This window comes from Molothrus ater, chromosome 13, assembly GCF_012460135.2.
Source record: "Molothrus ater isolate BHLD 08-10-18 breed brown headed cowbird chromosome 13, BPBGC_Mater_1.1, whole genome shotgun sequence".
Lineage (NCBI taxonomy): Eukaryota > Metazoa > Chordata > Aves > Passeriformes > Icteridae > Molothrus > Molothrus ater.
In genome coordinates this window covers 13,061,769-13,080,767 of record NC_050490.2, presented here as the reverse complement: position 1 = coordinate 13,080,767, position 18,999 = coordinate 13,061,769, and the positions used below count along the sequence as shown (strand labels likewise).

General features: G+C 54.2%; 1 protein-coding gene across 3 annotated transcripts in view; it reads right to left on the bottom strand.

Moving 5' to 3' along the window:
- The window catches only part of NTRK3 (neurotrophic receptor tyrosine kinase 3), a 218,511-nt gene extending 199,994 nt beyond the window's left edge, over positions 1-18,517 (bottom strand). Inside the window, exon 1 of one of the 3 annotated variants that reach the window (XM_036389613.2) lies at positions 17,756-18,517. In XM_036389613.2, the coding sequence (XP_036245506.1) occupies positions 17,756-18,003 (248 nt within the window). In that variant the 5' untranslated portion in view covers positions 18,004-18,517. The remainder of the gene's footprint in view (positions 1-17,755) is intronic. The other 2 variants (XM_036389614.2, XM_036389615.2) reach the window with 2 other exon arrangements.
- Positions 18,518-18,999: the final 482 nt, after the last annotated feature.

The following is an 18,999-nucleotide window of genomic DNA, read 5'->3' as shown; positions in this document are numbered from 1 at the left end:
GCTGCACCCCACAGCAGCCTGAGATGCCCAGCAGGGAGCTGTGCCCATTGCCTGCACAGCAGCACAGCACCTCAAATAAAAACTCCCCACAGCCAGCACAGTGAATAAGATTACAACAAATATAAACTAATGATACAGCTGTCAAGACAGATTAGACTGCACAGTGTAAAAAATTGCAGGGCTGTTTAGTCACAACAATATAAGATTAATTTATCAATACAGCTTATGTGGCACTGGAGAGATAGCAAATTGAATAAGTGAATCTTTTCTACACCTTGCTCAAGGAGGGAGTCTCAGACCTGATGGGTGTATGGGGCTGGATACCAGTGAGGATCTGCAGGCAGCAATCACCCAGCAGGGCTGGTTTGACACAGCCCAGGGAGATCTGCACCTTCATCCCAGGCTTAGGGGATGGCCCATGTGCCACCCAAATGCACAGCTCTGCTCCCACATGCTCCTAAAGGTGCCCACCCTTCTGCAGTACCAGAGTCAAGAGTGATGGTGCCAAACCAGGACATCCAGAAGCTGCTGCTGCTGCAGGCAGGAACCTCCCAGAGCCTTTTCCATGGGCTCCTCCAAGTCCAGCACCCAGGACTGGAGCTGTGCGTGTAGCCTCACCTTCCAGCTCTGTCCCAGTTACAGCGTGTCTGGGTCCTGGTGCACACAGGAGCCCCAGGCAGCATCCCCAGCTCTAACACAGCCAAAAACATGCACAGCCACCCTTGGAGGCTAAATCCTGGCAGAACCAGGCAAGCCTGCAGCCCTGAGAACATCTCCCATGAGTCACCAAAAAACAAGAACCCAACCCAGAGGCCCTCAGAAGGTGCTTCCCTATTTATCCCACAGCTTCTACCCAAAGATTACTTGCACTGGGCCCACATCTTTTCAGATCTCTCACGTGCTGTCATCTGTGGGTTAAAAAATGTGCAAGTAAGTAAATAGGTGCAGCAATAATGAGCCAGGGTTTCGATCTGTGAAGGTGAGAGCACAGCAGCATCTGCCAATACGAAGGAAGCACCCGTTTCTATAAATATTGAAATCCGGTAATTATCATCATTAGAACTAGTTGTGATTTAGCCATAGCTCAATCCCAACAAGTAAGAATGGCATTTATTTGCCACAATTAGAACAGCTAAAAATACCTCCCAAACTTTGCCTGGTTCAGCCCTATCCCAGCAGGCTCAGCTCTGGGCAGGGAGAAATGCAAAGCAGGGGATCACTTGGAGAACCATGCAGGGCTGAAAAACCCCTGTGCTCTCACAGGGAGACCAGGACACCAACACAAGGCCACCCCATCTTCTAGGAGCCCTTCATGGGAGCTCTGCTTTCTCCCCAGCTCTGGTTCATCCCAGCTAATTCCTGCCCCACAAGGGTGGCTGTTCCCTATGCAAAGCAATATTCCCTCTAGCAAGCTACATTTTCCATACCAAAAGTTTCTTTGCAGCTGCATCAAAAGGCACTGATCTGCTTTAAAAGGCAAGCAGAAAAGCCTGGCTCTACCAAGCCATCCCCCTGGCAGTGGGGGCTATAGCCCTGGTGGCACCCAGATGATCCAAACCAGCCTTTGCTGACAGCCATGAGTCTCCTCACCTTGTGGAAACCTTGCAGCCATGCCAAGAACCTCCACACCCTCAGCATCCCTCCCAGGCCCCAGCTGAGTGCTGAAGGACTCCTCGAGCTTGGCATGCTGGACAGACAGAACCTCCTGGAAGACCTCATCCTTCCCAGTTTCTGCAGACAACTCCTCACACAAAGTCCAGTGAACAACATCAAGCTGTCCTGTCCTTCCTCTGCAAAGTGACCAGAGAGTCACCACCTTTCCAGAAGCTTTAAACATGAAGGGACTTGGCCATCCACCCTGGGGGACACACAGCATTCCTGCTGCTGCCAGCAGTTTCCCAGACTTTTCCCCAGTGATAAATAAATGCCTTATGAGGTGCAGATAAATATCTCAGGAGGCAGCACCTCAAAGCAGCTACAATCAACTCTCAGCTTCCCATGCAAGCCCACAATCCCGGAGAAAATCCCCATCTACTGACACAAATCACCCAGGGCCATCTCCTCGTGCTCGTTCCAAGAGTCCAGATTTTCCCTGAGGAAACGTGCCCAGCCTCCCTGGTCAGGGATGTTCTTTCTGACAGTCACGGTGAATATTCCCCAGCTTATCCCATAATATCTGGAAAGGGCTGTGAAATGGGAGCTCAGTGAGTCTCTGTGTGCGGGGACCCTGCCAGGTCCCAGATGTCCATCCCAGCCCCTCTGACCCCCACCTGCTCCCTGCCAGGTCCCAAATGTCCATCCCAGCCCCTCTGGCCCCCACCTGCTCCTCCCTGAAATGCCTCCAGCCCTGGGATTTCTCAGCCTCCCTCCACGGGTAATCTGACCCCTCTGATGCCTCTTTTCCCCCGCTCTGTTTGCTTCTGAACTCTCTCCAATTTGTCAATATTCCCATAATAAGGTGCCTCGAACTCAGACCACATTCCTGGATTTTTTTTATTATTATTATTTTGGGGGTTTCTGTTGTTTTGCTTTGGATTTTTTTTCAGTGAGAATAGCCAGGTTGTAGCTCTGCTTCCACAGCTCCCCCTCTCCCCAAACACAGCCCATCACTGTGAGTTTAGGGCCCCAAGCCAGTTCTCAGTCCATTTGGCAGTGTCCAAGGCAAACTGAACTAATTTTGAGAGTAAGATTTGGTGAGACACTATATCAAATGCTTTGCTAAATCCAAATATATTAGGATTTCCACGTTCTGCTCAGCCACTAATTTTGTGATTCCATCAAAAAGAAAAAGCAATCAGGTTTGTCTGGCAAGATTTATTCTTTCTAAATCCCTGCTGTTATTGCTCATGCTTTCCTTATCCTCTAGTGCTTCACTTTCTTAATACTGCAGGACTGGAAGCGTTTGCTGGAAATTTATTTTTGCTATTTATATGGATTTTGAAAATCTGCCTCTGCTCTCCTCCGCTGCCCCCTGCCTTTCCCACTGCTGTTTAGCATCCCTGTGCTCCCACCAAACACATCATCTCCTCCATCCTCCTCCCAAAGGCAGAGCCCAGCAGCATCATAAGCCCAGTGTTAATACACAGCTCAGACACAAGATACTGGAGAAAAAACTAATAAAAAAATGTTTGGCAGCAGGAGAAAGGTATAAGGAAACATCCAGCTGAGTCAAGCCCAGGTCCATCACAGAGCATCACCAACAGTTAATATTAATGCCTGAATCAGCCATCCTGAGCATCTCCACGTTTTTCTTGCAAATTTTCTGGCAGCCACACTCAGGGTGATCAGGGAGAGTTGAGCCACAAGTGACACAGGTCAGTGCCTTTCCAGGGGAAACACACACAGTCCATGCTGGGTCAGGGCCAGCACTTCTGTAAACCAAACCCTGAGGCTCTCAGGAAGCTGAGGAGCTCCTCCAGGCCTGGCACTTGCAGAGAAGGCTCAGGAAAGGCTGCACTCCCCTGCTCTAGGCTGGCACCCCACGTTCCCACTCATACCTTGAGGACTGAGGCACTCAGAAAGCCACATCACAAGGCACTCAGATCTCTTGAAGAGTTTTCCTCCCCTGTGAGCCAAGCAGAACCCTCTAAGCCCTGTGTTCCCACAGCAGCTTTGCAGAAAGCACCACCCCAAAACACCCCATGGGTGACCCCATCCCTGTTGTGACTGTGCTCCACTGACCTCTGTGGGAGCAGGGCAGAGCTGCCCCTGCATTCCAGGGTATCCCTCACTCCTGCTCCTCAGGAGCTGTGCTGGAGGGCCACTGGTTTCTGCTCACCAGGGTTTAGAAAGACCCAGTGGTCTGTACACCAAATAAACCTGCCTGGGTGCCAGCTGCCTGCACACCCTTGGCACACCCCAGCAAAGCAGCAGCGCTTCCAGCCTGTACCAGGGACAAGCCATGAGCTCCAGAGAGCCTTTCCCACAGACACTGACACCTCCCAGCACACCCAGGTCATGGCACTGAGCTGGTGTTTGGCTTCCCACACCTCCACCAGGTCAGGTCTCTGTCAGACCCTTTGCCTTAGCTCCTGTGTGTCCCAGACATCTTTTATGAAAAATCCTTTCCTTAGGAGTTTTCCTCCTGAGAAGCTGAGAGGCCTCAGGAACAAAATGTAACCAATGGTTATCTGCTGCTGTGGAATGCAACAGGTGCATCTGTGATTGGGCTCATGTGGTTGTTTCTAATCAATGGCCAATCACAGTCAACTAGCTTGGACTCTGAGACAGAAGATTTTGTTATCATTCTTAGCTATTCTATTCTTAGCCAGCCTTCTGATGAAACCTTTTCTTCTATTCTTTTAGTTTTAATGTAATATCTATCATAGAATAATAAATCAAGCCTTCTGAAACACAGAGTCAATTCCTCGTCTCTTCCCTTATCCAAGAACCCTTGTGAACACCATCACACCTGTGTGCTGTTTCTGAGGGGAAAAAAAAACACAGCATGGTCATCCCAGCAACTCAAGGCTCAGAAGCAGGGCATCAGCACCCAGCAGCAGCCCAGGTGACAATTCTCCCTTGCACAAGGGACCTCTGCTGCCCACAGCTCCTTCAGTGAAGGGAGCTTACACAGGGGCATGGTGAAGCTAAGCTACGGCATGACCCCAAGCACTCAAGGGATAAAAGGAGATTTTTCTCTTTACCCCAGCTATTTTTACATCTCAGAAATGTTTCCTATCCCAGGAGCCCTGCTGAGGGCTGGGATACCAACACCCTGCAGTTTACAGCCAGCTGGCTGCAGCCCAGCTGAGGATGACAGCCCAGCCCTGCTTGCAGAGCAAGGATGACCTTCTCCACAGGCAGCCAGGCAAAATGTCCTCCACCAGCTCCCACTGGCAAGGAGCTGGTGGGAGGGATTAACCCATCCTGGGACAGCTGCCCTCCATCAGCCCATCCCTCCCCCAGCCTCAGCAGGGCCCACGATTTACAGCACAGGCAGAGCAAGGGGGTCAGCAGTGGAAAACTCATGGGGACAGAGGATTTACAAGGAAGGGCTGGATTCAAGGGAGGCAGAGCAAAGCAGAGGGTGATTTACAGGGTCAGCAGCAATTTACACAGCAGGTAGCACAGGGGAGGCAAGGATTTACAGGGGCAGGGGAGAAGTGCATTTTATGGGGCTTTATTAGGAAATGAGCGTCCCCTTCCCCTGACCGCTGTGACCTGGGGAGGGACGTGGGAGCTGATGGATCTCCAAGGAGCCTCCCCCTTCTTCTGGAGGTCACAGACAGGCCACATCAGGGGGAATCATCCCTATCCCAGCATGGCTGCACGTTGCAGCTGTTTTCTGCTTGGCCACAACAACCTCTGGGTCATTCCAGTCTGTCCTTGTCCCACCACCACCCCAGGGCAGCGTTCCAAGGGCAGCCTTGGTGGTCAGTGCCTCCAGAGAGGATCCAAATAAACCCTCAGACATCTCCTCCTGGAGCTGGGGGCCCTTCCTTCCTCCTGGCAAGCCCCACAGTCCCTCCCTGGTTTCTCCCCCTGCCAAGGCTCAGGGCTGCCAGGCAGGCAGGGCCATGGTCTGCTGTCCCGCCAGCCCCAGGGCCACCAGCACAGACACAAACAAGTCACATCACCCACTCTCCAGTGCCATTTCCCAGCTGCTTCTGGCACCCAGCAGGAGCCAGGGGTTGGGGTCAGCGCCACACATGACCCTGAGCACATCACTTTGGTTTAGCAGGTTCTTTCCCTGTCCCAAAGGATCTGGATCCCACTCCTGAATTGCAGCAGAGGGACACACTCTTCAGCACACAGCACAAAATGTGAAGGGTGGCAGCATGTTTGGGTCTCCAGGTACCACAAATATCCCAACTCTGGCTGTCCTGAGTTGGCTGGTGCCAGACTGGGCACAGAGACACAAGGGTTACCCCTGGCCTGCTCACACTGCACAGGAAGCAAAAAAAAAAAAGGAAAGAAATTTATAGGAAAAGTTGTCCCAGCACAGCAACTCCACCATGTTGTGACACCACCACTTTGGAGCACACCATGGTTGGTCTCTGCCAGCCCAGGGGGTGACAGCTCAGCTTGGTGTCCCGGAATGAGCCAGGACACACATCCTGCTGCCCCCAGCTCTTCCCTGCCACTGCTTCCTCTCCAGAAGTGACATTTGCAGCACGTCATGGCCTGGGGACCAAAGCTTCAGCCATTCCAGCTGCAGGGTGCCCCCAGCTGACATCCAGCCCACACCTTGCATGCTCCTACATTTACTCCCCAAAAAGAGGCTGGCCAAACAAGTGGTGAGGTTGATCCTAAAAGAGCCAAAGAAAGGGGGAAATCACTCAAACATTTCATCTCAGTCTCATTCTCCAGACTCCCCTATTTTATAACAGATACAGGAGGCCACGTGCTGAACAAGTGCAATCCCTGCAGGACTGCAAAGCCCAGCCTCTTGCAGCACTGGGCTGCTCAGCACAGGGGGGCAATTAGGGGGTGCAATGAGACTCATGCCACTGGCAGAGAGAGGGATGGAGGGGAACAGCTCCAAGCACTGACCACAGACACCCATTAAAATATCAGCACTGCCCTGGCATGGCATAAAAGAGATGAAAATAAAGTTGTGAGCAGCCTACACAAAGCAAGAGAAGTTCCTCTATCTCAGCCTGGACAGCTTTGCAGCCCAGACAGGTCACACCAGGCAATGTCCCAGTGTGTAGGAGCCCAGACAATGTCCCATCCTTTGCAGGTGGGGACTCATCTCAGCCCAGAACCAGAGGGTTCTGCTTGGCTCCCACAGATCCTCAGCTGAGACCCATGGGGAGCATCCCAAACAAGCTGCTCCCCTTATCCTTGTAAAACTTCCAGAGAGGCACAATAGCAGCACCCAACTCACATCCTCACCAGAACCACAGACAGCAGCAACACCAGTGCCCCCCTCCCGCTCCCCCAAAGTTTGACTAAAGCTCAGGAGTATCTTTGCTTTTATAAATCTCTGCCTTTTAATGATGGCTTCAAGGCTCAGAGAAAAAAAGGCCCATTAAACTCACTGAATAAGTTAATGGGGCAGAGAGAATCCATTTCAAAGCCACCCCAGGCTATTTTCCTCTGGAGCTAAAGCCTGAATAAGCAAAAAGGAAAAATTAAAACTGTACAGTGCTTTGCCAATAAATAACCCCCAGTGTAATCTGCTACCAGGCAGGCCTCCATTTGCAGAGATAATAGGATGCAGATCAGCTGCAAACCACCTCCCCTTGCAGGGACCACCACCTTTTGATTGCAATTAGCTGTGCTGAGGCAGGAGCCTCCATCTCCTGCCTGTCCCCTTCCACGTGCCTGGGCAGGAGGGAATGACACATCCTGCAGGAAATGCCAAAATCCAGCACTTGGCTCAGCAATTCCCCAACATCAATGCTCCAGGCACACACCCCTGCTTCTCTGCCCCATTTTTCCTGAGCCCTCCCACCCCTTCATCCCTATCTTCTCCCCTCCTTCACCAGCAGCACTGTGGGTCCATCCCTCACCCATCAACCAGAGCCCACACACAGCTGCTCCTCCCCAAACACTTAAAAAACAAGTGCATGTCCCAGAGAGCAGGAAAAAAAAATAAAAATCCCTGCTTGTAAACGTTGATCCCACTAGACGCAGTTTGTTTACTATTTAATATTTAAAGATGCTAATTAAGTCTCCAAATAAATAAATCTGTGCTCCCTGTGCCTTTTGAAAGGCAAGGATCCTTCCCTTGGGGCCAGAACCTGCTGGGTGCTGGGCACTCTGCCTGGGGCAGAGCTTGAGGGTCCCACCACCATCCCTCTTGGAAGGAAGGGTTACTGGCAGCACCAGGCTGGGAGCATCAGACACATCAAGCCCTGGAGGGGAGCACAGGCAGGGCAGGGCACAGAGAGGAAGATTTCCAGGCAGGGGTGCTCACAGCAGCTCCCCTTAGCTCTGGGATGGGGTCTCAGCTACAAGCAGGGAGCCAAATGCCAGAGGATGAACCCACAAAGTGCTGGGGTCACAGACACCAAGACACATCCCCACAGCCCACCAGCAGCCAGGGCTGCTCTAGGGACCAGCCACAGACACTCACATCCCTCCCAGAGCCAGGACAGGGAACCCTCCCAGCTCCTTACCTGAGAGCATCCCTGCTCCAGCTCCTCTTCTCCAAACCAACACGCAGCACCTTGCAAGGAACAGAGACCGCTGCCTCCCTCCCACACAGCCCCCCACATCTCTCAGCTCTTCCACCTGATACCTCTTCAGCCTCATTAGGCTCTGCCTCTCCCAAATCCGCTCCAGCTGTATCCTGCACCTTGCCATTAACCCCCACAGTGCCAGCCCTGCACAGCTCCTTGTTGCCCATCCCCGCACTGGGTGCCCTGCCCACACTCCTCGGGCTCAGGCTTTGCTTTGGTGCTCCCAGGACACCCTTCAGCACCTGCCCCAGCCTGAAATGAGGGTCACAACACCTCCCAAGGGAGCTGCTCTGATGCTGATTCACTCTGTGCCACTCTGCCCGGTCCCCCTGGACACCAATAAGTCCAGAGCTCATGTGAGGCTCAAAAGAGGAAATAGCCCCGAGCAAGATTCAGCTTCTCTGAACAGGCACAAAGAGAGCCCCAGGAGGAAGGGATGCTCTCAGCAGGCAGGGGAGCTGGGAGCACACAGCATCCTTGACCCTGTGTCCCACTGAACTCTGTTTGCTCCACAGGCTGCTCAGCAAATGGCTCAGGGGCCTTCACTTTACTTTTCCTGGGAAAATTTTGGCTGGGAGAGCACAGGCAAGGCATGAGACAAAGCCAGGATCCACCTCACTGCCCCAGGAACACCCATCCACATCCTGGAGGAAAGAGCTTTGGGGACAAGAGAGATTTTCCCAGCCACAGAGCTCCCCACAGGCAATCCCAGCCGCACTGGGAGGGACATAAGGGATGCCCAAGCTGGCCTTGCCTGCCCGGGCTGGGAACAGGCAGGAGGAGGGCAGGCAGCCCAAGGGAGCATTTGCACAGCTGGATCACTGGAGAGCCAGGACTCATTGCTCCCAGCCCAGGTCACTGCACAGCATTTCCATGGAGAGCCTGGGATGGGGGATGAGGCCAGGGCTGCTGCAGGAGCAGAAGGAAAGTCAGCAGCTGCAGGCACCCGAGATCTCCCCCATGTGGCTTCATGTCCTGGCAGGGTCAGGAGTTAGAGCCTGGCATTTCTGCAGCTCAGCTGAGCATTCATATTCCTAATTTATCCTGCCAAAACCCTGAGCATGCAGGGTCCTCAGCAGCACTCGGATTCCCAGCATCTGTTTGAGCATTTCCACATTAACATTTCCTAGTGGGAACCTCCTGGTGAGAACTAGTTAAGGGACAGCCTTGCAGAACCCAGAAGGATGGGGAGTTCACCATGCTCACATCTGCTCCTACCCACTTTTAAGTCCCCCAGGGACAGTGCAGAGCTGCCAGCAAAGGCACCAGTGCCCTGTCCCCTCCCCAGCATGGAGCTGCAGGCAAGAGGCTGCATGAGGGGCAGCACTTGGGCTCAGCCTCTCCCTGCATCCTTCCCTGGGATGCCAGGACCGTTTAGCTGTCACTTCAACAAGCACTGGAGTCAGGAATAAGATTGTGCATGTGCTGTCAAACTCCCTTGGGAATCCTTCCTGACCTCTCTGCTCCACTGCTGGGAATTTTGTTTTTAATTAAAAAGGCAGTTTTTATTTATGCAGACCGAAGCTGGGGGTGATGTCACATGCAGGTACAGGAAGGGCACAGTCACTACCAGGCTCCATTGTCCGCCATACCAAAACACTGGGGGGCAGCTGCAGGAAAGCTGGCTGTACACATGGCTCTGGCTTCTCCTTCAGCTCCTCAGCTGCTACAGCACATGAAAACAAGCCAAAAAATGCAGCACATCTTTTCCTGGTGCCACCCTCCCAGGCAAGCCAGCTCTCACGCAGAGGGGAACAGGGAAAGCACCCCAGTTCCTTGGGGTCTGGAAACCAGGTGGTACATGGGGATAGGGATACCCAAGGACACAGCACAGTAGGGTTGGTGGAGCTGCCCTGTGAGCTGGGCACTGCTTCCAGTGCAGTGTTCCAAGGGGACTCCAGGGAGATTTTAATCCCCCTTTGTTCAACTGAAGCAAAGGCCAGGCCCTGAGCAGTATCATGGCCCTAACCCATGATCCATCACCCACTCCCCAACACACACCCACCCAAATGTTGCTTCTACCATGATGCTGGGGGCCCATTTGCTGTTGCATTGCAGGACCACAGGGTGTCACAGCCCTTCCACCACGCTGGCAGCCCTTGGCAGTAGCCAGCAGGGAAATAACCAGCCCCTCTTTGGCCCAGCTGCCAGGGGAAACGAGATAATCCCAGGAGCTGCACATGGAGGATGCTACAGGGTCAAGGCCAAATTCCTGCCCTCACTCACCCTTGCTCTGTCTCACACCAGGCTCTTCTCAGCCTTCCTCCCTTGGAGAAGGACATGTGATCTCTTCAGCTCTCTGACCTCCATCCAGCCTGTGCAGCAGAGGTTTAATCAAAGGAGCAAAGAACATTTTACCCACTCTGGAGGCCCTCAGAGACAGCTCTCCGCCTGTGCCCTCTTGTCTCTGCCTCCAGATTTCTCCATGGACCTCTCTCATGTCTGCTAAACACAACAGGACCAACAGAACAGCCTTGTTTATCCCCCCCCCTCCATGCTTGGCCTCTTCCTAACCCTGGCCAATGCTGAGCTACAGGATCTCCATCCTCACTCTGCTCCTTGCAGGCCAGCTCCACCACTGCTCCATGCCTCAGCTTCCCCACCAGGAACAAGGACAGACCCATCAGAGGCTTCCTGGCAGGATCACAGCCAGAAGTTGGTCACAGAGGGCACATCATGACCCCGGAGCAGGCACTGCTTGTCCAGCAGCACCTTCTCACTGCAACTGCTTTGGCTGGGCCAAAAACATTCAAATTGGCTGGGCCAATACCATCCAAAAAGCTGCAAATCTCCTCAATCCACAGACAGCCTGGGGCTGTATCCTGCAGCACTGCTGGGAGAGCTGTGGGAAGGTGGGGATGCACTGACCAGTGCACAGAGAAGAAAGCCACGACCCAGCGACCCACTCAGCCCCTGGGGGACCATCCAACACCAGCGGGTGCCCACACAGGAATGGGGATGCTGGACCCAGGAGGGGTCCAGCAGCATGGGCACCCAGAGCAAAGGCTTTCCAGCGTGCCAGCGAGCAGGCAGTGACCCCGAGCAGGGGGTGACAGCGAGCAGGGGGTGACCCCGAGCCCCCGTATTCCCCGGCGCTCCCGCTGCGGCTCGGGGCCGGCCGTGCCCGCGCATCCCGCATCCCGGAGCCCGCGCATCCTGCATCCCGGAGCCGGGCTGTGCCGCGCATCCCGCATCCCGGAGCCGGGCTGTCTGCCGCTGCCGCTTGCCCTCTAGCGGCACAGCCGCCTTCAGACGGCAATAGCGGAGCGGAGGAGCCGGGATGAGCCGGGCTCCGGCAGCCCCAGCGGGGCTCACGGGGGGAAGGCTCGGCCGGGCGCTGTGGGACACCCACGGGGATGCTCGCTTGTCACCGCTCCTGCACCAACAACCTCGGTGCGGAGCCCTGGGGGAGAACGGGGACAGCTGTGGTGCTGGTGCTGCTTGCATGGCTCTCAGGAACCTAGAGAACCACGTGAGGTGAGCAAGCTGCTGGTCCTCATCTCATGTGGGCACAAAGTGCTGTGATATCCAACCACAAAGGGCAGCTTCTGAGTGAGGAACTCGCCCACAGCACCTCCTCGACAACAGCTTTGCTGTGCAGAGGGGAGAGCAAGAGGATTTGGGGAGAGCAGAGCCCACAGGCTGCTGTCAAACACCTGCTTAGAAAGCACCTACAGCACCTGTCGAAACCCCATGTGCAGGAAACACCAAACTCCTGCTATTCCACAGTGCCTGGCAGTAACACTCCGAGTTACAAGCACTAGTAACAGTAACACTCACGTTGGAAGCCTGGCAGGCTTAGGACTTGGTTTATTTCCCACTTGTCAGCAGCCCCCTACATGGGATCCACCAAACCCAGCCATAAACTCCAGGACAACACCAAGCAGGGGCTCTTCACCAAGCAGGACAAGCCGGTGTGCCAGGGTGGCACTGGGAAGCAGCACCAGGCACAATCTCTACCTGCAGGGCTCCCCAAAGGTGATCCCATGGGACATCTCAGGGACTCTTTGGGAGGCTGACTGGCAGGGCCCAGCATGGCTGGGTGCGTGGCCGGTCACAGGGCTGTGGGAGACCTCAAGCACATGAAGATGCTTTGCTTCCCAGGGGTGAGCTAATAACACAAAGCAGATCCAGAGAGCTTTCCCTGACTGAGCTCTACAAAAGCCTCCACGGACAGCAAGGCAGGTCCTTCCTCAGTCTCTTCTTCCTCCCATTAAACATCTGTCCTAGACCTGAAACACCTCTCTCTCACCTCTCCAATGTAAGGAGACAAGCCATCAGTCAGAACCAACTCAGACCTCCTCAAAACCTGCAGGACATGAGGACTTGGGACACATCCCATGCACCCTTAAACCATCTGGCCACCACCTCCTCCTGTCAGGCCAGCAGCTCAGGCCCCAGGTTTTGCTCAGAAAAAGTCTGGGAAGTGCTATCAGGCACCAAAATTGTCTCCTTCCTGAAGAAATACCTGACATCACCTGTGCCCGGAAAGTGCCTCTCTCCAGGACTGGTCAGCAGACAGATCGACAGGAAGAGCAGGGCAAGGAGCCAACAGCCAGCCACAGGAAAGGGGGAGGACACAGATCAGTGCTCCTGGCTTAACTCACCTCTAGAGCATCAAAACCGTATATCTCAGCCCAACTCTTTGTCTCAAATACCTCTGCACCCTTTTCTGTCCTCAAAGCTTGGTGCTGTGCCCGCCTCCCCCATCCTGACATCCTTCAGGATAGATGCTCTGCATGAGCAAGAGCCCTGCAAATCCAAGGTGGATTTAATTATGGATCTTTTTGATCGTCTCTGGAGCAGGCAAAGCCTCTGGGACCAGGAGATGGAAGGCTTTGGGAATGCAGAGCCCTTCATCTCTGGAGAGTAGTAGTACACGAGGCACACTGGGCACAACGTGGCTGATTCACAGAGAGGAGAAAAGTTTGTGCCTGCTGTCTGAAGCAGAGCAGTCAATAATTTGAGCACCACAGGAGCCTTTCTCATGGCTGTTTGGGTCACCAAAGCAAGTTCTGCTCCCTCCAGCCCTTCCAGGAAGACGCCTGCCCTTTCTTTCTTGCTTCCTTCCCAGCCACGGGCACTGAGGAGCTTTCCCATGCCCGAGCTCTCTGTGCAGCAGCAGGGAAGGGGTGCTGCTGCTCTGAGCACCCCCTCTCTCTCTCTTCCCCCTCTCCACATGCTGCCAGCTCCCGCGCAGTGAGTGGGGGCTGCGCTGCCGCTCCCCCCGCAGCTCCCGGCGCTGACGTGGCGCTGCCACCCCCGGCCAGCCCCTGGCACGGAGCTGCTGGGACAGCCCAAAGGGAAAGAATGAAAATGCTCTTCTAGCCTATGGAGGAGAGCAAGATGTTTCCTCTTGGCCCTGCCAGTAAGACCCAAAAATCCTGCTCTATAGAGGAACAACCCAACCTCCTCTTGGGTTGCTCTGAATTCATCTCACCTTGTTGAAAGCAGCTAGGAGCTGTACAGATACACCCTGACTATCCACCTATTGAGTGTGTTTTACCATAAGAGCCCCCATTCTGCCCTGGCAAAGCTGGCTAAAGAGCGAGGCTTCATATACAAGGGACATCTCCCTACCTCCAGGGAGCCCAGGGGTGACACACGCAGGCCACCACCGCCTGCCTAGCAGCATCTCCGCAGTGCCATAGCAACAGCTGAGGAGTAGGGAGGCCCAGATGGCAAACTCCTCCGTCTGTCCTTCCCCACGCACGCTGCCGGCGCACGCAGGCGCTGCCCACGCTGCCAGCGGGGTGATGAACCCCCAGCCCGGCCACCCTGCACCCCAACACCCGGCCAGCCTCATGTGTGCCAGGGCTGGGGACCCTCCTGCCAGCCCCCCACAGTGCCAGGGCTGGGGACCCTCCTGCCAGCCCCCCACAGTGCCAGGGCTGGGGACCCTCCTGCCAGCCCCCCACAGTGCCAGGGCTGGAGACCCTCCTGCCAGCCCCCCACAGTGCCAGGGCTGGGGACCCTCCTGCCAGCCCCCCACAGTGCCAGGGCTGGGGATCCTCCTGCCAGCCCCCCACAGTGCCAGGGCTGGGGACCCGCTGTGACAAACACGCACGCAGGGGCCCAAGGGGTTCTGTGCCACAGCAACTCCAGGATCAAAGTTCTGCATCTGGGCTTGCAATGAGTAAAGCCTCATGTCACAGGGGTGAGCGTCTCTGTAAGTCACACCTGGCTGGGGACGCAGCAAAGGCCACCCAGTTGTACAGGAAAGGCGATGGCATAGATGTGCCCCGACCCTGTGGTGACCTCTCCTGAAACTGGGAGGGGGAAGAACAGAGCATGACTCCAAACTCAGCCAGGTCCAAGCTGGCTCTCTGGCTAGACAGGGCTGCTGGCAGCTCTCACAGGGATCTGTCTGCAGGGTCTCATCTCCAGGGATGCAACCCAAAATCAGGTAAGTTTCTGGGCATGCTGGGAAAGGGCAGAGAGACATCAGCCAACCCAACCTCCTCCTCAGAGCAGGAGCCTCCTGCCTTTCCCCTGCCTCACCACTGACCTGGCACCACCTGGATTTGCAAGGTTGTGTGTTACTGTCCCCTTCAGCCCAGCCAGGGCAGGAGCCACCCAGCCCTGACTTTTACTGAAAGGAAGATGTGTGGGAAGCCAGAAGCACCACCAATTAAAGCAAAAGCCATTCCTTTGAAGGGTGCAACAGATGGTGGGGTATCACACTGAGGTACCCGCCTGCCCCACCATCCTCCTTGGGCAGCACTACAGCCTGGCTGTACCCTGTTCCTCTTCTGTTGTCCTCACCTCACAGGGTCTCATCAGCCCCTGGAAAGTGATAAAAACCCAAAGCTCCTGATGGCTCCACCCAGTGCTGGGTTGGGGTGGGCTGGCATGGAAGGGTCTTGCCCTCCCTCGAGGGGGCAACATGGACAAGCCCTCCAAGATGGCTATGTTGGTTTTTTAACCAGCTCTCTGAGTGGGCTCTGGCTGTCTCTCATCAGCAACATTCAAGCCCTGATTTGGAAGCTGAGCTCTCTTTTGGATGTGAATAAGGCTCTGCCTGGTCGCAGGGTTGTTTCACCACCCCACACTCCATTTGCTTTTTCACCAGCTACAAGATGGAGCAGGGACCACCACCTTCCCTGGGCCTGTGGGGAGGTTCCAGCTGGGGCACTGCATCCCTCAGCCACTGGGACAGGACTAAGCCTCCCCTGCTCACCCCCAGCCCAGGGGGAGAAGGTGCTTTTGCCCCCTGGCTGCCCACAAGCTGCCTAAAGAGGCCAAGTCCCCTGTGAGCATGGCAAGCAGGGGGAAAACACTGCTCCTTGCCCAGCTGAATCAGACTCACAGTGCCAGCAGTGATTCAGCCATGACCAGGCTGGGCTTCTAGGCACCCTCACCCCAACATCCATGATGATGTCAGGGCTGGCAAGGAGAGGCCTGACATCAGCCTGAAAGGGTGCAGGACCTGATGCCTTCCACACAGGAGCATGAACATGGTTCAAGTCTGGCTCCCAGCAGTGACCCCTTTGCTGGGAACCATCCCTGCCACAGAAATCAACCCTCTGCTCCCATAAGTATCCCCTATAAACCACCACTGCCTCCCCAGTAAGCACAGACCCTTGTGGAAAGTTTTCATTTGTGCACAGTCTCAGCCCCTGAGAGCATTTTGGGGTTCACCCCAGCCCTGTGCCTCAGCCCTCCCAAGCCCAAAAAGGGAGGCACGGGTCCAGCAGAGATGCAGGGGGTGGAGGAATGTGCTTTGCTCACTGTGAAGCAGAGAAGCATATGAATTCCAGCAAAAGCTGGCACCTTCTTCTCCTTCCCCAACTTAGGAGAAGCTCCTTTCCAAAAAAAATACCCAATATCTGTTTCTGGAGCTGTCCATTTTTTTTTTCCCCCACTCCTTTTTACAGACTGCTTATCAGCATTTTTCATTTTCAAAGCAGCAAAGACATTTTCTGGGCACAAAGCGCTCGTGTAATACTACCTCTCCCAGCAGTTCAGATGTCTGTGCATCTGACAACGCACAGTCGCTCACGCTGGTGGCTTCCAAACCCTTCCCTGCCTTTCCTGCTACTCCCCGGCCCCCAAAGGGTTAAAACTAAACCACAACAAACAGCGAGCACAGGGGAAAAACACGAGTTTCTCCGACTTCCCCAGCATCACCCTCATCCCTCCAGCATCACAGGGAAAACACTCCAGCACCACGACGCAGGATAAATATGGGGCAGTTGGAAGGGGAGGGTTACATTAGCTCCCCCCCATCTACTTTCCCCATTCCTGCTGTTCTTATGGAGGTTTGCTGGGAAGGGGGGAGACAGGGCTGTGGATTCAGGGTCAGTGACCTGCTGAAAACCTGCCTGGGCATCGCATGGACCCGTAAGCAAACAGGGAAAGCAGCTCCCGTCATCTTTACCCAGCAAAGGTGATGAGCAGAGCTGCGAGAGAGGCACTGCAATTACTCCATGGCTCTGCTGCAATTGCACTGTGACCAAATAAAACAGGCTCAGGAAGAGACCCAAAGCCCTCTCCCTCCATGCAACCACACCATCGAGGTGAAAAAAATTAAATAAATAACCCTCCATTACTCATTTCAAACCTTGCTGCATTTCACTGCCAGAATAAAGGATTCCACCTCTTCTCTGCTCAACTCCCACTGGCAACTTGCTCTGGGGGCTACATTTCCCTAAATGCTCACATTTCAATTAGCATTAGAATAATGAAATGGCTCAGAGTTCATCTCATCCAAAAATGTACTGGAAAATAAAGAGCAAAGATTGGAAGCAATGAGGAATTTTTTTTTTTCACACACACACTAAGAGCATGATGGATTCAGAAGAGGGAAATATATTCCTTTCTTGACTCCACACTGATGAGATTAACATGGGCTTTGCTAACTGCCTCTCCAAACAAGGATAATGCAACTTCAACTTGATTTTCCAGATAAACAAGCATGCAAACAAACGCAAAGTGCTCAACTAAAAATATCTCGCTGCTCCGATGCTTCTCCCCACTGCCGCCACCACCCCGAACCTAAAACACACAAATCCTATCGCGGCACCACGACGAGTTACAAAATTACAACAATGTGAATTAAATAAGCTACTTAAGGAACATCTCACTCTCCTATTTTTTTTTTTTTTCTCCTCTTAAAAATGCAAAACCGCAGATCCCCTGATACACTCAGCCAGGGCAGGGAAGGGAGCATTTTCTGATGTGGGGATGTAAAAAATAATGACATTTTAACTGGATGCAAAGTCTCAAGAAAGAAAAAGCAGTTCAGAACTTGCTTTTCTCGCCCAATTTGGGTGAATATGTGGCGGTGTGTGGCTGTGGCGTCCCCGTTCCCCTTGCAGAAGCAAACAGTTAAAGGAAGCAGCAGCTTTAGCATCTTTTGCCTGCTGCTCTCTCTCCTGCTAAGGAATCAGATCCCATTTACTTTATTCCTCTTAAGCCTTGGCCAAACTGTTGCTGGGCTTTTTATGGTGGGGTTTTTTTTAGGGGGGATGGGGTAAGGGAAAAGCCAGCTCTGCATCCTGTGCCCGGGGAGCCGGGCTGAGCCCAGGCAGTGCAGCGATGCCGGGGGCACCTGAGCCCCGCACGGGCAGCGCAGCCCGCACCCTGCCGGGGAGGGGGAGCCCTGGGGGACCCCCACTTACATGGAAGTGATGTTCCTTGAGATGTCCGTGATATTGATGCTCGTGTTGCCATTGCTGCTACCTGAATCCTGGCCTTCCAAGAGAGGGAAGAGGTTCCCATCATCCGGCTTCTTGCAATTGATGTCTGTCTTGCTGCAAAGACAATTAGCAGGGCAAGCCAGCACCGAAAGCAGATAGTCTCCCCAAATGCTCCAGAGCAAAAAAACCCTCCAGAAAGTGCACTTGGTAGGGCAAAGAGAGACATCCATCTCCGATTGCTGCTTCTAAAAAAGAGGAGGAGGAGGAAAGGGGGGATGGAGGGAGGGGAAGGGGGGGAAAGGGGGAAGGAAACAAAGACAGAGGGAGGAAAAAGAAAAAAAACAACAACAAAAAAAAAAAAAACAACAACAACAACAAAACCTCAAGCGATCAGCTGCAAAAATCCTCCAGCAGATGAAATCATGCTGGCAGCTGGCTGGGAGAGGCTGTAATTCCCGCTAGGGCAGCGGCCGCGGCCGCGGGCGGGGATGGATGCATGCCGGCCCGGCCGCCCGCCGCTCCCGCAGCCGCTCCGGAGGATCGCAACGGGAGGCTGGGGAGGGAGGGATGGGAGGGGAGGAAGGGAGGGAGAGAGAGAAGCAGCCGGGGAAATAAATAAATAACAAAAACGGTGCGAAAGTCACCAAGTCCCACCTACTGGGCAGAATTAAAATTGACACACCTGCAAAAAAAACAGACAGAGGGAGAGGAGAGGAGGGGGCGATCTCCCCTTCCCATCTCTTCCCTCCCTCCCCCGGCCTGGCCAGCCCTGCTGCGGCGGGCACAAAAAGCAGGGGAGGAGGAAGAGGAGGAGGAGGAAGGCTTGCAAAGAGAACCGGGCTCCGCAATAAAAAGGATTCCCCACCCCCCTCCCTCTCCGCTAAAAATCAGTGTAGGAGGAGGAGGGGGGTAGAGAGGGGAAAAACCCCACTGCTGGAGCCCAGCTCAGCCCCGGGAGCGGAGGAAAAGTTGAAGCTGGGGTTAAATTTGTGGTGGGGGAGAGCAGAGGGGCTTTGGCTCGGCTCCTGCTTTCTCAAGCTCTTTTGGAGGACGATGCTGCCTTTCGCTGGGTTGTTGGGTGGGTTTCCCCCCCTCCTCCCCCCAACCCGGACATAAGGGTGGAGAGGAGAGAGAGATTAAACTGAACTGGAAGAGAATAAAAGCCAGTGTGGATTACAGCAATTTAAATGGTTTTTTTTCTTCTTTGGAGGATCCTAGCGAGAGAG